At 42.9% G+C, this 24,636-nt stretch overlaps 1 protein-coding gene across 1 annotated transcript; it reads right to left on the minus strand.

The window, feature by feature from the left end:
- Nucleotides 1-21,314: 21,314 nt before the first annotated feature.
- LOC115901567 (acrosin-like) lies at nucleotides 21,315-24,232 on the minus strand. Its single transcript, XM_030944277.1, has 5 exons — nucleotides 24,162-24,232; nucleotides 23,183-23,425; nucleotides 22,617-22,882; nucleotides 22,210-22,355; nucleotides 21,315-21,734 (listed from the first exon to the last, which is right to left on the minus strand). The coding sequence occupies exons 1-5, from the start codon at nucleotides 24,230-24,232 to the stop codon at nucleotides 21,315-21,317; spliced, it is 1,146 nt and encodes a 381-aa protein (XP_030800137.1).
- Between the last annotated feature and the right edge of the window lie 404 nt (nucleotides 24,233-24,636).

Here is a 24,636-nt window from a genome sequence, read left to right on the forward strand (position 1 = left end):
GGAGAAGAGAAGGCCCTGGGGAGACCTTGGAGCACCTTCCAGTACCTAAGGGAGGCTTCAAGAAGGTTGGGGACACATCTTTAGTGGGGCCTGTTGTCATAGCCCAGGAGGTAAGAGTTTTAAATTGAAGTGCGGGGGGGTGATCAAGATTCCGTATAAGGAAGAATTTTTTTGTAATGAGAGTGCTAAAACATTGGAACAAGTTGCCCAGAGAGGTGGTAGATGCCCTGCACACATTCAAGGCTGGGCTGGACAGGGCTCTGGGCGACCTGTTCTATTTGAGCCTCTGCCTGTTCATTTCAGGATGACTTTTAAGATCCCATCCAATCCCAACTATTCCATGATTCTGTGACTAGAAATAGGCAGGGGAATAATTCTGCTTCTGGTGGCCTGGCCAACATTCCTTTCTTTGTAAGCTGAGATGAACTTGGTGCCAGCTATTGCTGAAATAGAGCTGCTGCCACATTTGCTTACATAGCTGGTGCATGACCAGGATCTAAGTCATTGTTTGTAGAGTGCTATACAAGATGTTCTGCATAATTGTGTGTAGAAACCCACATCATGCTCTCAGATAAGTTTATAAAACACTCCCATACAACTTTACAGCTTCATCCCTGAGTTAAAGTGGGCCAAAAAATGGAAAGAGTAATTTCCAGGAAGTCTTGAGTTTTCTGGATTGGTGCTTCTTTGTCTTTGCTCAAACAACAAAGCAACCCAGCTGACTTGCCTGGTGTTCTCCACATCTGTGTGTGAATTAAATTCCACTGTGAGGTGCTTGGTTCACAGAAAAGATTTTATCCAACTGAGAGGGAACTCTGAAAGCTCATGTTATAATTTCTTGCAAGCTGAAGTTTCTCTGTCTCTTTTAGTGCTTCTTAGCCTGGAATTTACAAGCCTGTACTTAGGAATAAGGTTTTAGTTCACTCATTCTTTGGCCTCTGCTGAGACTGATAAAACATTCCAACATTAAACAGCACCTGGCAGGGGAGCTGTTTGTTTATATTTCATATGGTTGCAGTATCATTACCAGATTAATTTCAGAAGTCATTGAATTCTTTGGTCTCTACTCAAAAGCAATGTACATGTGTGTAGCTCCACAGACATAAAACCTCTTGAGGATCTGGCCAGAATTTTTCAGTAGTGGTCATAGCTCTGTTGCAAATATGCTAATGCATAAGGCCCATACGTATAAGCCTTTTTTTATAAGTACCCACATACTTTTTAAAGCTTAAGCTTTGAATTTTAAAGCTCATGCAAATAATTTTTATGAAAACTTAAGTGGAAAACAAACAAACAATAAAAACCCTAAGAACCAACAAAAAACCCCAAACAAGTGAAAAAACCCAAACCAACAAGAAAACAACCAATTTAAAAAATCCCCAAAGCCCAAAAACCACTAAGGCAAAAGGATATAATACACTCATACGTTCTGTAATTACTAGTTAATCAGAATGTCATGATCATGCCTTGAATTAAAATGGTGGTGATCAGTTTTTTTTATAATAACTCCCTGCTCACATTAACCCCTGACCACAGGGACTGTCCCTGCAGTTGGTCATAACCCTACAGTCAGTTGCTGCACTCCTTGGTGTGCTCTTCCTCCAAAAACCAGGAATGCGGTTTCCAAGGGAATTGAAACAGCTTATAGTCAGCTACTTCTGGCAGTGCCCTTCTCCCCTCTCTGACCACATTCAGAGGTGCAGAGGATGCTGTCCCCAGAGCCTGGGGACCAGGAGATGAGGGAGCCTGCTTAAGAACCCACTGTGACTTCTGTTCCCACCATGGCACTGGTAGATCCTGGTTAGATAACTAAAAAGCCATCTGAAGGTTTGATAATTCAAGATTAAAGTCTAGGCTACTGTTTTATTGTAACAGCCTTTCAAGCAGGGACCAAACACAGGTTCTCAAGGCTCACCTCGGCAATGTTGGCACTTGTCTTAAAAAAAAAAAAAATTAAAAATTGTGATAAACCCCACTACTGACCAAAGGTAAATGTACTCCTTTTTTTTGTACCTGAAAAATGTGGCCTTTTTTTTTTTACAAAACAAAGTTAATAGCTATTGAATCTCAGATATAGTTGATATTTAGTTTAGCTCTCATTTGACTAGCTATCTAAGTGAAACAAAGCTGTACTTTATTCAAGCCTGTAGCTACAGTAATTTCTTCCATGCCTTTTACAATAAATCAAGCAAAACAGAGCTCTGAAATAAGACATGTGTGATGCATGATTTGTAGTCAGTGACCACTGAAAGGTATTTTAAGTCACAGAGAAAGTGGATAAATAACTTTACAGAAAAATGGAAATTTAGTTGGGAATATGTTTTAACCACATGGGTGCCAGGAAGACTTCTCCATGCTTCTGTAAAAAATTGCTTAACAAAGAGATGTCTGATCTCCAGCTGAAGGGATTACAGAATAAATAGCAGATTTGTCCTTCTAACTGTGGCTTGGCGAATCATAGGTAATATGTCAAACTTGATGCACATCAATAAATTGACTTAATGTGTAAGTTGATGTGTGGTTTGTTTAGTTTTGGTATTTGTCAAATGGAATTTCAATCTGTCAGTAATAAAGTACCACAAACTACAGCAATGGAATACATTGATGTGCATGGAAAAATAAGGAAATTATCAAAATTCTGCATGGACAAAACCAGTGAACTGCTTTGGGCTAAGAGAGCAGACTGTGGCTTTATTAATTTATACAAGATAACTAAATGAATTCATACTCAGGAAAAAAGTGCCAAAACTATAAATTAAAATGTAATAGTGATAGATAACCTAAGTGAACAAAAAAGTAATTATTTTATTTGCAAAAATGTTAGAGAAAGGTACATTATTCAGTAGTTAATCATTGACAGAAATGTCTCTGAATGCTTGAATATGTTTTTAAATGCTTGAATGCCTCTGAATGCTTGAATATGTTTTTAAAGAGAAAATTTCTCTCACTGTTGCCTATCAGGAAATCTGATGAATGAAGACTTGATTTTTTAATGCAGGATTGCTGAAAATAATTTTTTTGTATAGTGCTACAGAGCAGCTACATTTACCTTTATAAATTACAATAAAGACATAGTATTGGCTTTGACAACAAATTTCTGTAATGCTATTTCATATCCATCATCTGCCTGAGCCCTCAATTGTGCACTGAGGGAAGAGGATGTTTTCTCTGAGAATAGAAATGCATCTTTTTTGTGGGGCAGAGATGCCTCTCGGCTCTTCTTGAGATCAATGCTTGTCCCAGGATACTTTGGAAAGAGGGAATTATATATAATTTGAAAAAGGCCCACACAACCTTACAACCAGTCTTAATAGAAAATGGATAGGTTTGCTTCCTGTGACATTGAAAGGATTAACAGCTGAGATTGAATCCTGCCCCCTGCTATTAATCCACTGGGCAAGTAAAACATCCGTGTGAGCACTGGCAGCTCACTCCAGAAATTATTCTGTTGCAGCCCTCTGTGCCTTAAATAATTTTCAACATCAGTAACCACGGTGTGTGCCATGCCCACACTTCTGCAGAACACCCCCCTGTGGGATAAGGCAGCTCCTGCCTTCACTGAGAGTAGAATTGGCATGGCTCACAGGGCTGGCCATGGCAGGCTGCAGCCAGTTTCATTTCCTTAACCTGGGGGGGAAAAACTGTTTTAAAGTGCTTTTCTTTTGGTTTTCACATCCTGATCTAGCAGGTGGCTGCTTGAGGTGATGTAATAAGGGTGAGAGTTACTTTCTTCTCACCAGTAAGAGGACTTGAGCTCTCCCTACCCTGTTCCCCGAGAGCAGGAGAGGACCCTCAGCATCTCCTGGCAGTCTGTGTGGCACTCTTGTATTTGGGGTGCTACAGGATCATTTCTTGATAGTATCTCATGGAAATCTTAGTGGCATCATAAATGTTCCCATGTAGGAACTTGCTGATGGTGGAGTATTCCTGTGGTAATCTTCAAGTGGATATTTGCTGATGAGCCAATTCTGTTGTCTCATTTTTCTTGTAGGAGTTTGTTGGTGGTGGAGGGCTTCTGTAGGAGTATTCCTGCAGGAATTTGTTGATGGTAGAGCACCACTGTAGAAGGACTTCTGGATTTATTTTGATGTGCAGCATTGGAGAGCAAAACAGTGGTTTGGCATGAGTTTGTGGAAACAAGAATCCTGTGGGTAAAGTGCAGACAGCAGACCTGAGGTTTTCTGTGCAGGACAGGAGAGCTAATGGAGGTGCTTCTCCAAAAGTGAAGAGAAGTGAAGCAAAGCTGTCTGCTTCAGCCCCTTGTGCCAGGGCTGAGAAAGGCTGCATGGAGCTGAAGTGTTTCCCCAGTTTGAGGAAAAATCTGTTTCCAAGATACAACTTCTATTGAACAGGCAATGAACTTGTCTCTGTATGGAGTAGATTTGGATAGAAGTGGCACTGCGTAACTTTATTTCAAGAGAGAATTTCAAAACATATTGAAGTTCATTTCAAGAGAGGTCACTCTAAATTACCAAAAAAGATCACTTCTTATAGTGCTGTTATGATATAATTAAATAAAGTTCAGGAAGACTCTGGACTTAATTAAAGAAAGAAAGGCAACACAACTGTCAGCTTTGTAGTGAAAATGAAATAAAACCTACTTTTCATGGAGGAGGGTTTTTTATAGTAATACCTTGCCTACTAATTTATTTTGAATAATAGAAACTCAAAGTTCAAAGAAAATCTCACCTAAACCCAAGAGAAATCAAACAAAGTTGGTGTTAAACCTAAATTACACCCACCTGAGAGAAAGGTGGGGGCTTGAAGGCAGGGAGTGGAGAATGTTAGAGTCAAGAAGGGAATTCTCTTTGGAAGAGGGAAGCTGTGATTTTGGGAGGGATTACGATGTGGTTTAGGTAATAAACGAGCAACACTCAAGGCTTGCCTCCTCTTTAGGAGTGGAGGCAGTGTAATTGTAGAGGTGGTAAGAAAGAAGGAGGATAAGGGCTATCTCCTCTTCAGGAGAGGTGAGGTTTGTGGTTCAGAACAAAGGCAGGTGGACTGAAAATTAATGTTTAGGAAAAGATAGAGACATGTTTGTCAGTCCAGGGTGTGCTGAGCCAGCTGCACACTCCCTTTGCACAGTAACTTGATCTGGAACCAGGATAGTGTAAAACTATATCTGTGCTGAGGAGCTTGCCTCATGAAGAGAAATGCATATACAGGATAGTAAAATGAAAAAGTTCTCATGCATTTAGGAGTTGCTTGAGCAGGGACTTTCTCCCATGTGGCAGAAACAGTGAAACATCCCCAAAGCTAGGGGGTTTGCACAGTTGTATTCCAGGCTCCCTTGTGATTGAAGCGCCTGTTAGCAACAGCTGAATTATTAAGAGGCATAGGAGGCATTGAGAGCTCTAGAAAACTCATATGTTTGCAGTCTTTGCAGGCAGCTGGGACATGAGCTACATGAGTATGTGGAGAACATGCAGGATTAGACATTTAGAGCAATTAAAAACTCCAAATGATAAGAAAATTGCAGTTAGTTCAAAAGACATCTTCTGGACTCCAACGGAAGACACTGTTCTCAATTGGAATACTGGTCCAAGTTTACTTCCCTGCTTGGCCAGGACCTCTCTGGTTTCCTTAAGTTAGTCTATTTGCACTGGGTTTCTTTTCCTCCCTTTTGTTCATCCACCAAAAGAAACAGAGAAAGGAAATCTCCTCTGTAGGAGCTGGCAGTGGGTGGTGTTGGGGCAGCTCCTGTCTCCCTGGGAAGGGGAATAAGTGCAGCTGTGTGATCTTAGTATGCCTGAATTGAATCTTTTAATCTTTCCCTTGTGGAAATAAAAGCCCAGCCTGTCACCTCTAAGGATCATAAGAGAAACTGTCCTTGATTTCTGGAGGGATTATGGGGTAATACCTGGAACAGCCTTGTACAGAGGCAAAAGAGCATTGTCGTCTCTGTTCCTTTTCTGACTCCAGATGAAAAGTGTTTTCCAGCCTTTGCTTGCAAGGGCTCAGCCTCTGCTCCCTGGGTTGAAGGAATGTGCTTCATCTACTGGTTTACATTTGTGTGCTGTAGGCTTTTATTCTGCTGGTGGTCTGTAAAACTCAGTGTCTCTCATTTTAATCTGGTGTAACGACTTGACATTTGAGTCACATTCCTCCCATCTGCAGCCATAGAAGGCTCTTCCTGGTAGGCCAGAGTTGGCAGCAAAATGCAAACAGGTTCATTCCCTTGGCTCCAAAATGTAGTCAAGTAGGACAAAAGTAGTTACAAAATGAAACCATAAAGTTTTAGAGGTCTCCTATAACTAATTATTTCCAGCTACAGCCTGCTCCAAGGGTGACACTGGTGGAAGTTAAAGTCAAATAGTGGGTATTTTGGCTGTCTGCTCAAATTATATTTGTCTATTCAGCTAGGTCAGGGCAACCAAACAATAAAAATGCCTTCTAAAAGTCATGATGAACTGCTCTTTTATCCTCATGGCGTTCATTTTTCAGAAATTACTTGAGCACATTTTGTGATGAGAGGTGTAGGTGGACACCTTTGGAGGGAGCAGCCTCAGGCCAGGACCCACTCTTTCTCCTGAGCCAATGAGCTCCTGCACACCCCAAGAGCAGTTACATCTTCCAGGCTTTCATTCTGTACTACCTGTGATGCACAACCAAGCCTAAAACACCTGACAGAAAGTTTTGCCTGGGGAAGAATCATCCCTGTGTCTGCTGCAGCCCCCCCATGCTTGCAACAGCAGGTGTGTGGCAACTTAGATTGCATGGAGTAAGGCTTCCTCTGGAGGAGGATCAGGCACAAAGCAATGGATGTTTCTTTATTTTCTGTTTATTTAATATAATTCTTATATTCCTATCATTCTGAAAATGAAGCCCCCATGCTGTTGTTTTGTATGATTCTGCTTCCTGAAGGTCTGCTGTGTTCTACAAATGTCCACAGGCACCTGCACATGTCTCCAAAGCTTTCTGTTTGTGTGTCCACTAGCTAAAAAACATTAAAACAAATTGTTGCTATCTACTCTACTCAGATTTAAGCTTTATTTTTACAGGAGATAAGTACCAGCAGTGGTATTCACATCTGGATGAAGCTCTATAAACTATGAAAATCCAAGGGTATTTGTATCTGTATGGCAAGTTGAAGTTCTTATTTGAGAAAGCATCACTGTCAATTCCCCACCTGCAAGCTGGTCTCAGTGAACCTCCTGCAGAATTATTCCAGGACAGTCTCAGACTCTACAGAGAAACTGGTACAAAGAAACTTTTCCTTTTCCTTTTCCTTTTCCTTTTCCTTTTCCTTTTCCTTTTCCTTTTCCTTTTCCTTTTCCTTTTCCTTTTCCTTTTCCTTTTCCTTTTCCTTTTCCTTTTCCTTTTCCTTTCCCTTCCCTTCCTTTCCTCCCCCTTCCTCTTCCCCCCTTTCCCTTTTCTGTTCTGTTCTTTCAGTTTAAACAAAGCCAAAACAAACCAACCAAAATTTTAAAAAACCAAAACAGTCAGCACATTGACATTATCTCTTCTGCTTTCAGATGAAACAAATTGCTTCTGCTATTAGTACAGAGCTGTTTCTGCAGTCGTGAACTAATTTCTTTAATAACACTATATGCATACCAAAAATACAGCTCAGTTGTTTCTGTCAGTGACCTTGGTGTAATACCTGTGCATCAGGAAAAAAAAGAAGTGGATTAGGAAAGGACCTGAAAAATAGGAGACTGGGAAAAAGGAATGAGTTCTTAGATTACCAGGTCAGGCAGAAATGCTTAAGAGAAAAAAAGATATTCATTGAAGCAATAAATAAAACTGGTACAGGGGCCTGGTTCTTCAGGATACTGGCATATTTAACCATATGATATTCAGTTTAAATGGGCTGTCTTATTAACCATCTGCAGAAATGTCAGAAAAGGAATGAGGGCAGGGCTAGATTACAATTCACTGAGCCTCAGCATTATCTTCATTCAACAGAAGACCAGACAATTTCTCCATCCTGACCAATGTTCACCCCACATTACTTTCCCCATTAGAAAACTTCTCCCAGGCCATCCTCTTTACAGATCATACTTTCCTTTGGCAGCCCCTTTGCAGACCTACTCTAACTGCAGCTCTAGGCTTACACTCAACCCAAACCTGAATCCTACCACTAAAAATAACCATAATCTGAGGATTATCCTTCCACACATGGCAATGGTAATGCCAACTAGTCGTTACCCAGGAAAAAGGCTTTTACAACCCAGGACTCTCCATGGCCCATGCTTCCCTCTAGGTGCTCTTTTCTAGCCCCACTGCAGCTGCAGCTGTCTGGGCTCTCTCTTTCTCTCAACCCCAAACATAACCTTTACTTAGGCTGAGCCTGTAAGAAAGGCCCCCAGTTACCGTCCAGATGAAAAATTTCTCAAGGCACAATCCTCTCTGCAGACTACACTTCAGTAACATCCCTTGTGACAGGATTTTATTAAATATTGGCTTTGTGAGTGGATGTTGCTCTTGCAAACCTCTGACTTTCTTAATTTTCTGTATTTGTAAGGAAACATTCATATTCAGTATGTTTAATCAGGCTGGTATGTTTGGGCAGGATTTCCAAGAGAAGCAGTTACCTCCCAACGAGGTAACTGTAGAAGGTTTCTTCTTTGGGCAGTTCCCTAATTATTGGTATAGCGGAAAGCTTTTGAGTAATTCCTCCAAAGCAATAGCAATCAATGAAGTACAAAATCACAGGAAGAAACAATATCTGTATTCAAAATAGACTCACCAGGAAAGAAGAGAAAGAAATTATTCTTGAACACACACATTTCTATTGAATATTTAGTGATGATGCTGAATTTCTAGGCAGTGCTTGCATTAATAAAACAACACAAATACCCTCAAAATCTGATGAGGTAAGATTCTGAACTTAAAGGGCTAGATATGGAATAATAAAGAAGTTCATTACGTTATGTAAGTTATTTTACACTGGCCTGGCCATACAGATCAGCAGAAACTCTCTCAATAATTTTGTGTGAAAGCCCCTGAGTAGGAATAACCTGTGGGGCACAGCAAGATCAGCTGAAATGCTGGAACTACTCCCTATGGCCTTGGGTTGCAAGTGCCCACATGTGGTTATCAAATATGCACCTGTACTAAAATGGATTACTCCTTTGCCATAGTTTCTTTGCTTAACTAATGCTGCTGGGCACAGATTTTCAAAGGTTTGCATCTGCTTTCTCCAAATTAAAAAAACATGGCCTGCATAAAGCAAAGTTTTCTATCAGTTCATTGTTGAATTTTCTTTCTCTTCCACAAAAACAAGGAAAAGTAGTCCAACAGTCCAATGTATTCCTTTTATATAAATTTTTCATCAGCAAGATGCCCCATATCCCACAAGAGGTACTAATTTATTTATTTATTTATTTATTTATTTATTTATTTATTTAAATAAAACCAGCAATGAGTAACAGGGGGCTAGGTAAAGTCCTTCTGGTTGGAAATGTTCTCCTTTAGCTGCAAATTGGAATTTCTAAAGAAATTACACTGAAACAAGACATTTTATTTCATCAGTCAACTTAATTAGATTTATTTAGGCATGTCTTTCAAAATTTAATGAGACCTAAAGTTTTAAATCTCTGCACTGCTAAAAAGACTTTTATCTTCATTGGCCGGAAGAAAAAAAAATTAATTTTAAAATAGCAAGTTAGAACTTGACTTTTCTGCAATTTTATGTGGAGTGTTTACCACTAAGAAGTTATTGTGCAATAACAAATCCCTTGAGTGTTTAATACAACTCAGACTTATTTAAACTCTCGCTCTCTCTCTCTTAAGCTGTTTAGTGATACTTTCTAGAGGACAAGAAGCCAGAAAGGAATAAAACATTGGTTTTTATATGCATGATTTTGGCTGTGATACCAGTAACTCCTTCCATTTTCTAAGAGACAAGGGAGATGCTGCTGGCCTTGCCATCAAAGTACTGCTGTAACCAGAGGAGAATCTATGGGGGCTGTGACTTCCCCACCAGCTTTGAGGAGCTCCTTCAAAGTGGCCCAGGCCGTCTGTTATCTTAATATAGGCTTGGTCCTGCTTCTCCTCAATCAGTGGGCATTTCTGAGGTCTATTGAAAAGGAATCAGGACCTGTGAGGTTTTGGGTCAATGCAGGTTCAACAAGGTGATGTTCTTTTTAAAACAATGTAGAATTCAAGCACTTTAAAAGTTAAACAGCTGGATTCAGAAAAGTCAAAATTAAAGCTCTGTGCACAGCTTCCATTCTCCTTTACATGTGCGCATTGCAATATGGCCTATACAATTATGTTCTGCTTTCTCCAGAGATGTACAGGACAGATGAAGAATACAGCAGGAATGTGTTTGGGATGATTGGGTTTCTGTAGAATCTGTCTTACACATAAAAGTTGGTTGGCAGAGGATCAGTCATGAGGTATGGGAAGAAATGTGCTTGCAGGTCTTGGCTATGATCTTAATTGTGGCATTTCCAGGTATCTCGTCTTTGGTTATTTAGGTAAAATAATACAAGTAAATCCAGATTTCTCTTGGTTCAATGATGCTGTTCCCTGCATCATTTTTTAAAGCACATTTGCCCCTATGACGCCGCTGTGGAATGAGAGCAGTGACTCTTGGCTTCATTTATTAGATTTCCTGGACTGCTGAGTTCAAGCAGTCAGTAAACAATTAAGCTGTTCCCTTTTTTTTGCATGCCACTTTTAAATGGAGAGCTTACACTTCCCCAGAGAGTTTCTGTTTTGAAGATTTGGGTCTGAACTTTCTGCTGCTTATACTAAAAATCCAGAGGAACCAATTAAATGCCATTTTTTCTAGAGTGATATTTATAGGTATCAGAGTTAGGCATACAGACAGTTTTTCTTTGGAAATCACTGTAGTCAAATGGACAAAAATTAAATTGAAGATAAATTTCCTGTACTGTAGAACTGAATCTGCAGGACTTAGCCGCCGTAAGATCCTAGGTCAGGACATATAGGTTTGATTAATGTTTTAATTAACTGTTAAATTAGCACCATTGAAAGAGTTGAAATTTAAAAGGCTTCCAGAAACCTAACCCAATTGTTTCCTTGCTTTCCCCCCACAAATAAGGTAACAGATGTATGATGAGAGCTGAAGTAGGAGAAGGTCATGGAGGTATCCTGCTAAAGAGAGTAAAAGCACGGTATTAATGGAATAGCTGCAAGCTTTAAAAGCACATATTCAGTAAGCTTAAGTAGTTTTATCATAATTTTATCATATAATTCAGTGATGTCCAGCGACAGGATAAGGCCATAAACTAAAGCACAAGAAGTTCCACCTCGGCATGAGGAAGAACTTTACATCGATAGTAGCAGAGCACTGGAACAGGCTGCCTGAGGAGATCCTGGGGTCTCCCTCTCTGAGGACATTCAGACCCCACCTGGACACATTCCTCTGTCACCTGCTCCAGGTGAGTTGCCCCTCTGCCTCAGCAGGGGGGTTGGACTGGATGATCTCCAGAAGTCCCTTCCAACCCTAAGGATTCTGTGAATACAGTATGTTTCTAAAAATTAAAATAGGTCTAGAGTCCAGCACTACAGTTTTCTAAAAATCTCACTCCCAAATGTTAGAAACATCAGGTGATTTGATGTGGCAGCAGCTCTCTGGCCACAGAGAGCAATACACAACTTCCCCAGGCATTGTCCAGGGAAAGGCTGTGAGAAGATCAGAGAAAAGAGCGAGAAACAATACTTATCTTCACTTGCTGCACCTGTTGTTGTGCACATGTGGAATGTGTTATGGAGAGGGTGGTTTCTTAATTGGCCAATGGTGATGGTGTTTAGATTGAAGGACCAATTGGGTCCACCTGTATCATGATTGTCTGTGAGTGCAATGGGTTTCTTAATAAGTATAGTGGAATAAAGCGGTTGATCAGCCTTCTGAGAAGCACGGAGTCAATGCTAATTATTACCTGGCTGGGGGCCTGCGGCCACAATTTGAAGACATGCTTGGTAGGACTATTGCTGACATTAGCAGAGTGATAAATTTTCTACTAATTGCCATCCCAAGGATGATCGTAAATCTGTTCAAATTCTGACAAAAGCCTGCACTGAGAAAGATAGGACACGGAAAATATTAACCTGAAAAGTGAAAACCTCGAACGTTCTGAGGCAGCCAGACCCAGAGATTGAAAGGAGTCTTGGCAACATCTCTTGGCCATTGCAGATGCCATGGAGCCCCGGCAGAACTAGGTCGTGGTGTCCACAGACCTAACTTAGGATATCTGCTGCCCTCTAACAGCAAAATATAGGAACCACAAATTGTTTTTAGTAGTGAACTGGAAAACACAGGACCAGCTCCTGCTCTGAGCTGCACCCCCTCTTGTCTCCTGAACTTGCACAAATGTGCAGTGCTTCTGTTTTGCGACAGCTTTAGCAACAACCTGTACATTGCTTTTGCCCGTCACTCTCACTCCTCTGATTTTAATCAGCCCTCAGGAACATAGAAGGATGATGCACAGCTTAGAGTCTTCTCCCCAGCACCGCATTTTAAACCAAAACCAGCTGTTCCAGGGAACAAAGGGTCTTTTGTGTTGGTTTTTTGTATCCTCTCCCTCAGTAGCTGTGGCTACTGAGGGAGAGGATACAAAGTCTGACTGCTACTAAGTGAATCAAGTTGTATTTGTTAAAAAAGTCACACAAAGTCTGACTGCTACTAAGTGAATTGAAGTTGTATTTGTTAAAAAAAATACCCTGCAAAACTAAAATTCAAAGGCATGTTTATCTTCCTGAGCCATCTTCCTGAACTGTGAAAAACAGTGTAGAGGCTAAGGTAGTAAGGCTAATGTCTGTGCCACAGAACTCAGGATGTCTTCTCCCTAGAACCATGAGGATAATGTATAAAAAGAATTTATACCATTTCTGAGATGAGCATGTGAAGAGAGGGCTGTGTTAGCTGCCACTTTATGATTCTCATTGTTTTTTCTCAAGCACTCAATTTGCTTCCACTTTATGATTTTAATACTCTGACTCTTGAAAGGGCGAGACCATAAATAGAAACACAGGAAACAAAGTTTTCTTCCTGAAACCTATACAAATACAATAGCATAAAAAGGGAGTTAGATTTTTTTATAGTTTGAAATTAGTATAATAGGTGTATTCAGTCAGGATCCCCTTGAAATGTTTGTTTAAAATGCCAATTTAGAAAGCCATTTACGTAAGTACTCTAATTGCACTCTTGTTCTGCATGGTAAACACATGCTGTTCTGTGCAAGCAGTTTGAAAGAGTGAAGAGAAACTCTTTCCCTGCCAACCTAATCTCTTTTGAGAATTTATTTTTCATGCTGTGTAGTTTTTCAGATCTGAAGGAGAAGTCTAGCTAGAATAATGAAGCTGAGCAAGACTGTCATCCAGTATTTCAGTTCCAGTTTTAGAAACTAAGCAGCTAATGCTAATGGGATTAAGTTAGCCCACTGGCACACTTGGTGATTGTGACACTGGCCAATCTAACAAGCCCATGGCACTATGAAGGTAAATAAATTACACAGGGCTTAAAGCTAGCAGCTGCTCTTCAGTCCTCCTCCTTTATCTAGACATTGTTTATTCCTCTCAGGAGGCACAAATCATGCCATTTTCATAGCTATAGCTGAGATCTGGATCCCTAACCATGTCACCCAGCTCAGCAGTACACAGCTGCTTGCTTTGTGCATGCAGTGCATCATCTCAGAGGCATTTATGGATGCTCCCTTTCCTTATGTCTTCTAACAATGAGAGCATGACTGGTCTCTCTGCTCCTCTGGAGTTAAACAAAGAAATAAGAAATGTTAGTAAAGTCCTGCAGAAATGAACGGATGAATAATATCTTAACTGACATTAATTCTCCATTATTCTAATTGGAGATTTAAAAGACAAAGTACTATTTGCTTAGCATTTGAGGGGAAAAACCCCACATTCACAGATCTTTTGGTACACCTTAATAAATGGCACTCTGATTTTGCAATGATTCATTACCTCAGTTAGGTGGGAAGGTGATAAAAAAAGCACTTAAGCAGAAATTTTATGCCTGAAGGCTTAATCCAATTTGCAAGTCCAGTCTCACTGACCACATCCACAGTATTTAAAATAATAGGTAGTGCCAATTGCATTTCTGCTCTGGTCATGAACAATCACTGCCATGATTAAAGAGCCAAGAGGACCCGGAAAACCTTTTACTTTCTAAAATATCCATCATTTCATGAATGGAAATGAAATTTTGAGATTTCATCTAATTCCCAATCCTTCCCTTCCATTTCAATTTTTGATATTTCATTTCTTTCAATGAAATCCTTTCATGATTTTCCATGAGCTCCAGATTTGTAACTTTCCCTGCATGTGTGGATAAGCCTCTTGCTACCTGAATAACTGTTAGAAATAAAACCTCTTCTGAGGGTGAGAAATTCAGTCGTTTCCCTCTATGGGGTTTTTCCTCCACATGAAGAAAACGAAATAATTTAGAGATTGATGCAGAAACATGAAAGATGAATTACAGACAACCTTGTGTGTCTATTTCTAGGATTTGCTTCTCTTAGTTTTACTTGTGGTCTCCTCTTTTTTTCCTGCTCCTGAATGTGTGAAATAATAAAATGAATGTGCCAAGGAAAGAATAGTAGTTCACAAGGTGCAGTTCTGTAAAAAGGTTTCAGGTACTACCACTTTCCTCAGCTGGAAAGGGCAGCGTGACTTGCAAACAACAAATTTTGTGGTTCTCAAAAAATCACTGAGGTGCCCTGCTGAGGTGCAGTGCTGAGGTCTTCTGTTCTTAAACTCTGGACAAAATCCAAATATAATTCCTGGCTGTGCAGCTTTCTCTGGCACAGATGAAATGGGGATTTCTCCCTGTGTGTACAAAAAACTTGTCTAATGGCTGCTGAACATTTATTTCAGACAAAAATGTGAAAAGGCACTTAGAAAAGGATTTGTATAGGATCTGCTTCTTACTCTGTCACAGCGTACTTACCTCTGTGTGGAGTGGATCTGCAATCACAAGTATTTTCATGTACTGTTCACTTCATGTGAAAGTTACTGCAGAAAATAACTATATTCAGCTCTTACAGATCTTTAACTAGACTCACCATTTTGGCTGATAGTTGATGGAGAATTCCATTTTCATCATGACCACAGAAAACCAGCCATGTCACGCTGTCTTGCACACCACTGTGGTTTGGCAGCTCTGGTCCCCTTGCTGCTTTGCACTCTGGTGTAGATTTCCCTACAAGCCCTTGTGGGTGGCAATTCGCTCTCTAACCAGCTGTTACATTAGATGGTTTTTGTTACATTGGTCATAAAACTTTTGCACAAAGCCAATATTGTACACACAAACATTAGGGAAGCATTTCCCCAATTTCTTATGAATGCCTGGGTAGAGATTTGGTAGAGATTGATCCTCTTTTTTTCTGGTGACCATCACAGACAGGTCATATGACCTATATGACCATATTAACTATCACAGCATGATTTTTGTTAATTAACCACTCTTTAGTATGCAGTATACTTTACTTCCCTCTTTAAAAAGAAACCAAGAGAAAAAAAAACCCAAATCAAAACTGAGCAAAACTCCCATGTCAAGTAACTAGTCACAGATCAGAAACATATTGAAGAGATGGTAGAAGAAAAATTCTAGGTCAGAAATTATTCATACAGACAATTCAATGAGTGCTCAGAAATGAGGTCAGGTTTGCAAATAATTTGTGAACTGAACAACTAAGTAAAAAATTAAGTGGATAAGATTTTTGCAAAGAATGCTCTGACTACTGGAAGGTATCCCATTAGTTCCACTACTCATGCTGAATTTCTCATCCCTAATCCCCCAGATGGCAGTCTGAACTCATTCTCTGAGATGGCAGATTTGCTCTGTTGACATTCAGGTTTTCTCTCATTAAGGATCATGAAGATCAGGCATCCTTTCTTTTCTATAACTCTCCCTGATTTTTCTCTCAGATCAGGGACATCAAGGTCTTAATGAAATGAATAAAGAATCTGAAAAGATGAACTTTGCTTTGATTGGTAGCATGGTAGCAAAGCAGGAATGATTCTGCATTCACGGATATGTCAGCTGCATTCCTAACCAAAACCAAACCAGAGGTCCCTACATTTTAAGCATCTCTCTAGAGAGGTCTAACTTACATACTGAAAATCCATATTTATTGAAACAACCACTTTTTTTAAAAAAAAAGTACTTCAGAGATATGACTTATGTAAGTAATCCATCCAGTCAGACTCTATCACTGAATAAGCCTATGAGATTTAGATATTTTGCATTATTTAACACTCTAGGTAGTATCTGAGAGATGTCTGAAGATATATTTGTGAATTAAGATTTCTAGAAATCTATTGTAGACCTCTAAAAGCCAGGAAGAAACAGAACAAATGACTGGCTGATACCCACTACAAGCAAAGCTGCACTGGTGCAAAGCAATTACCCTTACTTATTTCTCTCAGCTTTTCTTTCAGTGCTCTGAACACCAGGAGACAGCGACAAGTTGGTTCAGATTCACTCACATTTTAATTGCAACAGACTGCTTCAGCCTGTGAAATAGGTTTCTGAAATATACATGTAAAACTTAACATTAATGAGAATAAATACTCTTGCAATGAATTAAGGACAAAACATTATTATGCTCAGAAAAACTTGCATAATTTTTGCTTGGGCTTCATATCTCTAGAATAATAATAATGTAAGATATCAAGACAAATAGCCAATGCACTTTTTCATGGAACGCTATGATTCAGATTCTCAGGCCCAGGAATTCAGGCAATACAAAAGCATGGGATTTGGCCATGCTTAATTAGCACAGAACATCTTATTGGAAGAAGAATTCTCTATGAGCTCTGCATGAATGCTGAGTGACATCCTTAGGGTTTCAAAAAATATATGGTGAGTCCTCAGTCACTACACAGTCACCTGAGGCAGCTGCAACCTTATATCTCTCAAACCAGCATGACTTAAGAAGTCAATAGAGGTAAAAATTTCCCAGGACAAAAAATTGAATTAACAATTTCCAGCCCATTTCCTTCCATGTTCTTTATCTCCCACTAAAGATGGCTGTGAGGCTGTGTTTAAGTCAGGACCGGTGAAAGGCTGAGGTGAAAGCTTTGGTGGCAGCACTTTTTTTTCACTTGTTTCTGGTATTTTCCTTGAAGACCCCTGGATTGGAGCTTTGCAGTGTTAGGTGATATATAAACATAGAGACAGCACTTGCCCTGAAGAATATCTCATTCTTTATGTACTTCTTCCATTTAGGCCGCACACATCATTTCCTCTTTCCTTTCAAAATTCCCTCTTCTGTTTGGACACTCTCTGTTCTCTAGTGCAAATCACAGCTGTCTTTTATTTTACTTTTTTCCTTTCTCCTGCCTGTTCTTCAGCTGTACCTTGTCTTCATCAAAACTAATCTAGTTAATTCTTCATTTTCAAACCAGGCTGTGGTTTGCATGGTCCACAACTGCTTAGCAACATCTCCCCTTTGTGTGCAGGGATAAGGACAAACAGGGATGCTAGCCTGGAAGTCTAATCCACCAAGGTGAATGAAAACAGGAACAAGACAGGTTGTTTCCCTCTAGGCTTTAGTGCTGCACATCCTACTGCTACACACTGGCAGAAATGTCAGAGCAGCAGGATTTCCTTTCATTACTAGGAATGGCTTTTCAAATAAAAAAATCCTATTTCAGCACACAATAGGAATCAAGTATGCACAACTCTGGTATGTTCTGGATGCATGTATGGGTGATCTAAAACCATTCCTTTATTAAGCATTAGGCATGGTTTACAATTACTCAAATCCCGGCACTCACAACTTCACATAAGCCTGAAAAGGAGGAATGTGTGTAACTTTATTACACAGAATTTAGGGGACTAAGTGCTGCGATCTCAAACCAGAAGGTCTGGCATTTCACGACAGATATGAGCAATTTATGGTATAGATCTCTCCCCAGACAGACTTCCAAAAATGCAGAGGAAACTGTGGGAAGTAAAAAGGCTGTGGGCTTTTGCCATCCTCTATAAGAATGTGTATGTGGGAATGTACCTTGTTTCTCTGTTAAAACTCCGTTTACATCACATCCTTGAGTGAAAATCAAGAAATGCAAATGATAGGGCTCTGAGAGAACTGCCTTAATAACAAATATTCAATGATTTTAAAAGATCCAGGTTATCTTAAACATCTTATTACTTCAAAAACATAAACCTGTAAGATGACTTTAGGATTCAGGAGATTGGAGATTGGGTTAAAATATTCTTGTAGCTGAAGGCCAGGACAGTAAACACTCCAGAGGGTTTTGTGAAAATCTCAAGAATAGTCAGATTGAGACACTAGTCTTCATGCCTTCCACATTACCTCAAGCTGCAAAGAATGAATTTGGAACAAGGCACAGCCAGAATTTTGTTAAGCCCTGCAGGCTGTTGTAGATTAATTTCAGCTGGAGAAGTCTGCAGTGGTCCTAAGTATGTAGAGAGGAGAAAAGGTTACTTAAATTCAGACTTAATCCAGCTAAGAATGATCAGATGAGATATGCTGTCTGGCCCATCCCATCTTCACCCCTCTCTTGCCTTTGCTGTGAGTCACAACACTCTGTCTAGGTACAAAATGGAAGGAATTTCTCCAGTATGTTGTTTTTTCTCCAAAATAAAGGTTTAGGATTCTTTTTCTATATGTAAGAAGTGCAATACATAGGAAAAGATAACTATCAGGTGCATCTTTTCATCCCTGTTCTCCAAATACAACCTTTACTGAACCTCATAAACTGTCTGTGCCAGTAGTAAGGAATCCTCATGCTCCTAGTCCAGCCCCCATTCTCCCCGGTGCTCATGCAGGAGCTTGCAACAAAGAATTCAATGCCTTGCCAGCTAAGTTTGTCACAGATACCCCAAGAGAGAATACTTTGCGACAGCTATTTTTATATTTTTAGACATTTATTTATACTTTGTATACAGTACTTGCTCTCTCCCCATGAGTACTAGCCACATTAGTCAGAAGGCACTAATGCATGTATTTGATAAGGTGATTGTATCAATTTGATATTATGGTGTAGATGTGTCTGTTGTAACTGTTACTAAATTGCTGGTTTAATTTCTACTTATTATCCAAGACCAAATGTGGAATTCTGCATATGACAGTATATTCACACTCATTCATTAATGAATGACAGCTGGAGTTCATAAGTGCTGCTGAAGAAGGCAGAGTTTCGCTCAATGTCACTCCACAGATCTTAGAATCATGGTTTGGATTGGAAGGGATCTTAAGGATCATCCAGTTCCTATAGGCAGGAATATCTTGCACTAGACCCGGTTACTCAGAGCCTGGCTCAAAACCTGTCATTGAACTCTTTGAGGGATAGGGAAACCACAGCTGCTCTGGGCAACCCATGCCAGTGCCTCGGTACCCTCACAATCAAGATTTCCTTCCTATTATCCCAGCTGAAGCTGCCCTCTATCACTGTAAAGCCATTGCCCCATCTTCTATCAGAACCTGCCCTTGTAAGAAGGCTCTCTGTTGCTTTCTTTAGGCCCCTTGTCTTGCAGGATGAGGCTGTGCAGCCCCTGGGGAATTTCACTAGTACCCTGCTCTCTGCAGACTTTTTCCCCACAAGATTCTTCACAAAACAGAATTACTCTGGAAGAGGGCTCCTCAGGAAGCAAGTGTGTGCTTGGGTCAGGAGCCAATCCAGTTACAGCCACAGTGGGTGAGCAGTGAAGTGCCCAAGCTGCATCATTCTTGCTGCAGAAGTGCAGCTAAATGCAGGTGCAGCACAGCCTGTGCTCGTGCCATCAGCCAGAGAAATATCCTCTGGCAGGCTCCATACCCTTGCTGCTGGGGAGTTCTATTGCTGTTTTGGGCTCGATCTAATGAGGGCACTTGTGGCACCCTCATGCCAGGGTGGCCAGGCACATACAGCAACTGAATGCTGTAGACAGAGGAGGATGCTCCTGCTTTAAGCCACAGGCCATGGTCCATACCATTGTGCTGTGGGAAATTAAGGGCAAAAGAGTTTCTTTCCCGTCCTGTGGTGATTATCTACATCCTCTAGGATTAAATACTTTTAAAAAGGGTACTCTACCCCTCAGAACACAGGGTGTGGGCATGAAAGGTGAATGAAAAGTGACAAACAGTAAACTTAGAATCTTGTGCTGCTAGGGAACTACTAGGATTCATTTGTGAAAGCAACACTATTATTGCTCAAGATGTGAATGTTGACACTGAACAAAGTATTTGCCACTTTGAGATTCATCCAGTTTTCTTGACTTCAGCTGAAAAAGACAGGTGAAAACTGCCTTCAACAAGCCTACCCCATGGCATTCCAGGATCCTTTACCATTCCCCCCCTCCCCACCAAACAGTCTCAAAGTGTGATTGAAAAGGGCAAAAATTTTGCTGCAAATTTGTACAGTTTGTAGATGATTTGTTAATTAGCAAGTTGAGATTAAGAAAGTTCTTTCCCTTCCTGTGGTGACCCTCAGGCAAACCAGCGCAGCAAGCTGCAGGTTGTGTCTCTGCAGCTGGCTCTTTGATTGCTCCTTCTCTCCATTGGCCATGCTTATACAGCCCTCTCATCTTCCTTGACTCCTCCCTTTCTCTGCCCTCATCTCCTCCCAAATATGGAGCCAAGCCCAGGCATCATTTCCCTCTGGCTCACAGGTGGGCCGTGCCTGTGAACAGCCTTGGTGTTGCAGGTGGTGTTGGCCCACTCACCTTGGCCTTCCACAGCATTCCTGGTGTGCTTTCCTACTGTTCCTGCCAGGGTCCTCTCCCCAGAATGACCCCAGCTCTTCCTCTGAGTATCTGTGAAGTGTGATCACCTGGCACATCCATCCCCCTTTGCTGCCTGTGAAATCTGGCTCTGCCTAAGGGCGCTGGCACTCCAGTCAGGAGCCAGGAGTTTCCCTTGTCATGCTTGGGAGTTTCCCAGATCTGTTCCCTTAGCCCAGGCTCTCACCAGGCCCTAAATCAGCAGCCCATGTGCATTGGAGCACCACCCCCGAGGTATCTGCTTTTTTCCTATCCTCTTCCAAGGCTTGAGGTAGCAGGTTCCTCCAGCCCATGGTGGCTCAGAGCACTCTCCTCTCTGACCAGGCCCTTTGGAGCTTTTTGGAGCTACTGTGTCCCTTTGTGCCCAGTAGGTCTGCCCTCTGGCTCATTCTGCAGGTGCCAAGCATGGAAGCCCTTGCTTTGCCCAGGAGTCAGAATTCAGTCAAAAAGATGGTTCCCTGTGACCATAGGCAACTTTACTTCATTAAGGTAAGTCAACTGCAGTGTCTGCGTGCACAGAGGAGATGAGTGTGGTCAGGACAGAGCAGGATTTTGAGCCTGAGGCTGCCTTTGGATCAGCAGGCATTGCCCCAGCAGGAAATGGTTGTGACGCACTGCAGCCTGCCCTGGACCACGGCTGTCCTGCTGCTCAAGATGTGTTTTGACCAAAGGTCTGCTGGAGGAGTTCCTTCACTCGAGTAAAGAATTCCATCAGAATCTTGATGGGAAATGAGCAGGAGTTAACTTTGCCCAGTGTTGGTACTAGAATTGGTTTTAGAGAGGGGGTTGGTCTTGGCCATGGCTTCAGAGAGGTTTGTGGGGTGGGAATATAATGACTCCAGGGGTGTGAAGTAATCAGAAAATGACTACATGCCCGAGATGTTGGAGAGGAACTTCCATCTGGGCTCAGGTTCATGTGGAATAGGATCCAGTCATGGAAGTACTGAGTGGAGACGTAGACTCCAGGCTGCCTTGCTCTGGCACAGCCTTTTCCCCAGCTGGTGATTCCAATGACCCACCAGTAGTTGCTGTTTTCCTCTTGGCACATGAGAGGACCACCGCTGTCACCCTGCAGCAGAGCACAGAGGATTAAGGTGATGGTGGTGGCACCTGCCAGCACTGGGGCTGTCTCCTTCTCTCTCACAGCCCCTGCCAGAGCTGTATTCTGGGCAGAGAAAAGCTCTGCTCAGAGGCTGGAGACTCCAGAAGCTTGGCTGTGAATGGCAAGGGGTCCTATAGGGTAGAGCTCTCTCTATCCTATCTGCACAGGAGTCCTGGATGTGCAGAAGATGGAACTTTGGCACCTGGACACCTTCACTGCCAAGAGCTCTAGCTGGGCTTTCTGGGCTTTCTGGCACAAGGGGAGGCCTGGGCAGGCAGGTGTGGATGGGGAGTGTGTGGGAAGCCCCCACAGCAGTCAGGGGGAGCTGGGGCTGGGAGGGTGACTGAGTGGCCGGGCAAAGCAGGCCCTGGGCTATGTTGGGGTGGTGCTTCCCTGGCTGCTGGTGCTGCTGGGGGCTGAGTGGCTCGTGGCACGTTCCTACCTGGCAGGTGTCGATGGTGCCCTGTGGGTAACCAGCACACACATTGTGGGTGTGGATTTTCCCTGTGTACCAGCCAGTGCTGTTGCAGAGCTGCAGATCGATGAGCTGGACCTTGGCCTCCTGGAGGTGATCACTTGATCCTTGAGCTGTGAGCAGAGAAAGGAATAAGCCCCCAGCAGCTCCTTCCCAGTTCTCCTCCCATGGCTTTCTTGTGGGGGATCCATAGCTTGGCTGTGCCTCTGCAGAGGCACTGGAGCTGCTGCCAGCCTTTGGGGAGCAGGCCAGGCCCATCTCTGCAAAGGTGTACGTCCTGCACCCTAACTCCAACTTTGGCCTCTGCTGTGGGGAAACCCAAACCACTTCTCCAGTGGGCTGAGCTGGCCCAAGGGTCGCTCTTGGGGACTCACCTCTTGGAGCAGTGGCACCCCAGCCAGCCACCCAGCAGTTGTGCAGCTCTGACACTCTCAGTGTGGCGTCAGGCACACAGGCCAGCTGGATGTAGGGACTGCACTGGACAGGATGGTCCAATTCCAGCAGGGCAATGTCGTAGCTCATGTCATCATGGTGGTAGTATTGGTGTATCAGCACCTGCTTGACATGGCGCACTTGTGCCCCATGGCCTGGCTTAGTCAACTGGGTGGCCCCAATCACCACATACACCATGCTGATTTCCCTAGAAGGCGTGGAGAGAGAGCTCAGAGGGAGCAGAGCCATGCGCCACAGCAGCCCAGCAGTCTGCTGGCATGGCAGAGAGGGAGGAGTGCTCTGGCAGGTGTGAGTGCCCTCGCACATCTTAGGTTGGGGAATGTCAAGCTGGAGGCTGCCAGGAAGCCTTGGCATGAGCCCAGGCTTCTCCTGAGCACTGTGGCAGCCTGGCTGCCTGAGAGGAAAGGGGATGGGAGTAGCAGGTAGTGCTGTTGGCAGGGCACCTGCTAGTGTTGTGGAGATGTCCCCATTCCCTGCTCCTCCTTACGTGACCTCTTCGAAGCAGTGGGCTGCTGTGAGCACCCACTGTTTGCTGATGAGGGACCCTCCACACAGATGCTTCAGGCGTGGTATCCAGGGGTGCTGGATGCTGACGATCCAGGGCCAGGCCCCTAGCTTGGCTCCTGTGCCACCCACGACACGTATCATGCTGGGGTCATAAGCCACGTTGCCATAGGAATTAGTTGTGGGGTGATAGGCAGATGGAACAGCTCGGAGTCCGCAGGTCCCTCTGCAAGCAGAAAATCATTTCCATGCTGCTTCATGGCCTGCTGTGGCTCAGGCTGAAGCTCAGCCCTCTGCCCTCCCCACAAGGGCTTGCACACACAGCAGGTCAGGGGAAGCCCATGGGGTGTGTGTCTGTCCGTGCCAGTACCTGGCTGCTGGCAAGGAACTGAGGCTTCCCATGGTGGGACCTTGTCCTACTGATGTTTTTACCTCAGATGCTTTTACAGAATGTTTTGACCTCAGACTGTGGTAGACAGTATGCTGAGAAGGGACACCTGACCAGGCCACAGTGGGAATCATGGGGTCATGGGAGTTAGTAGTATGCTTATAGAACCTTCCTATATTTGGTCGAGTTTCCAGTTTTCCTTCACCTTTGGTCAAGACCTTTTTCTTATCAGGTCATATCCTGAGTTCACCTGTCTGACTGGACATTGTGCCCCTACACCTGGCTGCATTTGCCCCACCAAAGGGGTCTTTGGAACTTAGCCTCTGTACCTGTGTGACATTTGTTATTTTTGCTATTAAAGTTTTTTATTTTCTGGATAGTTCCATTGTTCCCATCCCTTCTTATTCAGCCAGCTTCTCCCAGCCAATCTGTACGGGGGAATCACAGTGAGCTTCTACGCTCATACCCCATGGCGGGTGGGAAGCTTTGGCCTGGCCATGGCGGACAAGTGGGTCCCTCCAGGGAAGGCCTCAAATGTTGCCATGGCTCCCTCCCTAGGCCTGGGGCCACTTACCCGCAGGTGTACTGGATGCTCTGTGCCACCCTGGCCACAGTCAGCAGGACGAGGAGGCCAAGCCAATTCATAGCTGCCAGAGGCACGAGTCAGCTGCAAGCACTGAGAGCTCTGTGCAGCAGCACAGCCGCACTGCCCACAGCAGCTGCGCTGCCCGTGGTGCCCTTGGTCCTGGGGCTGATGTCACGGAGGGGTGGGTTCCATGTTCTGGGCACTGTGGCCTGTGGCATGGGCCCCATTGGGGGAAGAGCTGCATCAAATTAGTGAGCCATGGAATGGTTTGGGCTGGAAGGGACCTTGAAGATCACATAGCTCCAACCTGCTACCATGGGCAGGGAGGGGTGGCTTGCACTAGACCCATACTGCGCACAGCCTGGCTCAGAAGCTGTCTTTGAACACTTTGAAGGATGGGGCATTGAAGTACTAAGTCCTGATCAACAGGCCCTGACTAAGGCCAGAACAACAGGCCTTAACG

This window comes from Camarhynchus parvulus, chromosome 3, assembly GCF_901933205.1.
Source record: "Camarhynchus parvulus chromosome 3, STF_HiC, whole genome shotgun sequence".
In the NCBI taxonomy this organism is placed as follows: domain Eukaryota; kingdom Metazoa; phylum Chordata; class Aves; order Passeriformes; family Thraupidae; genus Camarhynchus; species Camarhynchus parvulus.

Coding starts and splice junctions, on each gene's coding strand:
- LOC115901567 (XM_030944277.1), bottom strand. CDS start 24,232: ATGAATTGGCTTGGCCTCCTCGTCCTGCTGACTGTGGCCAGGGTGGCA. Junction 22,883..23,182: donor CACTGCTTCGAAGAGGTCAC/GTAAGGAGGAGC, acceptor CACGCCTTCTAG/GGAAATCAGCATGGTGTATG. Junction 21,735..22,209: donor GCACCATCGACACCTGCCAG/GTAGGAACGTGC, acceptor GCTCTGCTGCAG/GGTGACAGCGGTGGTCCTCT.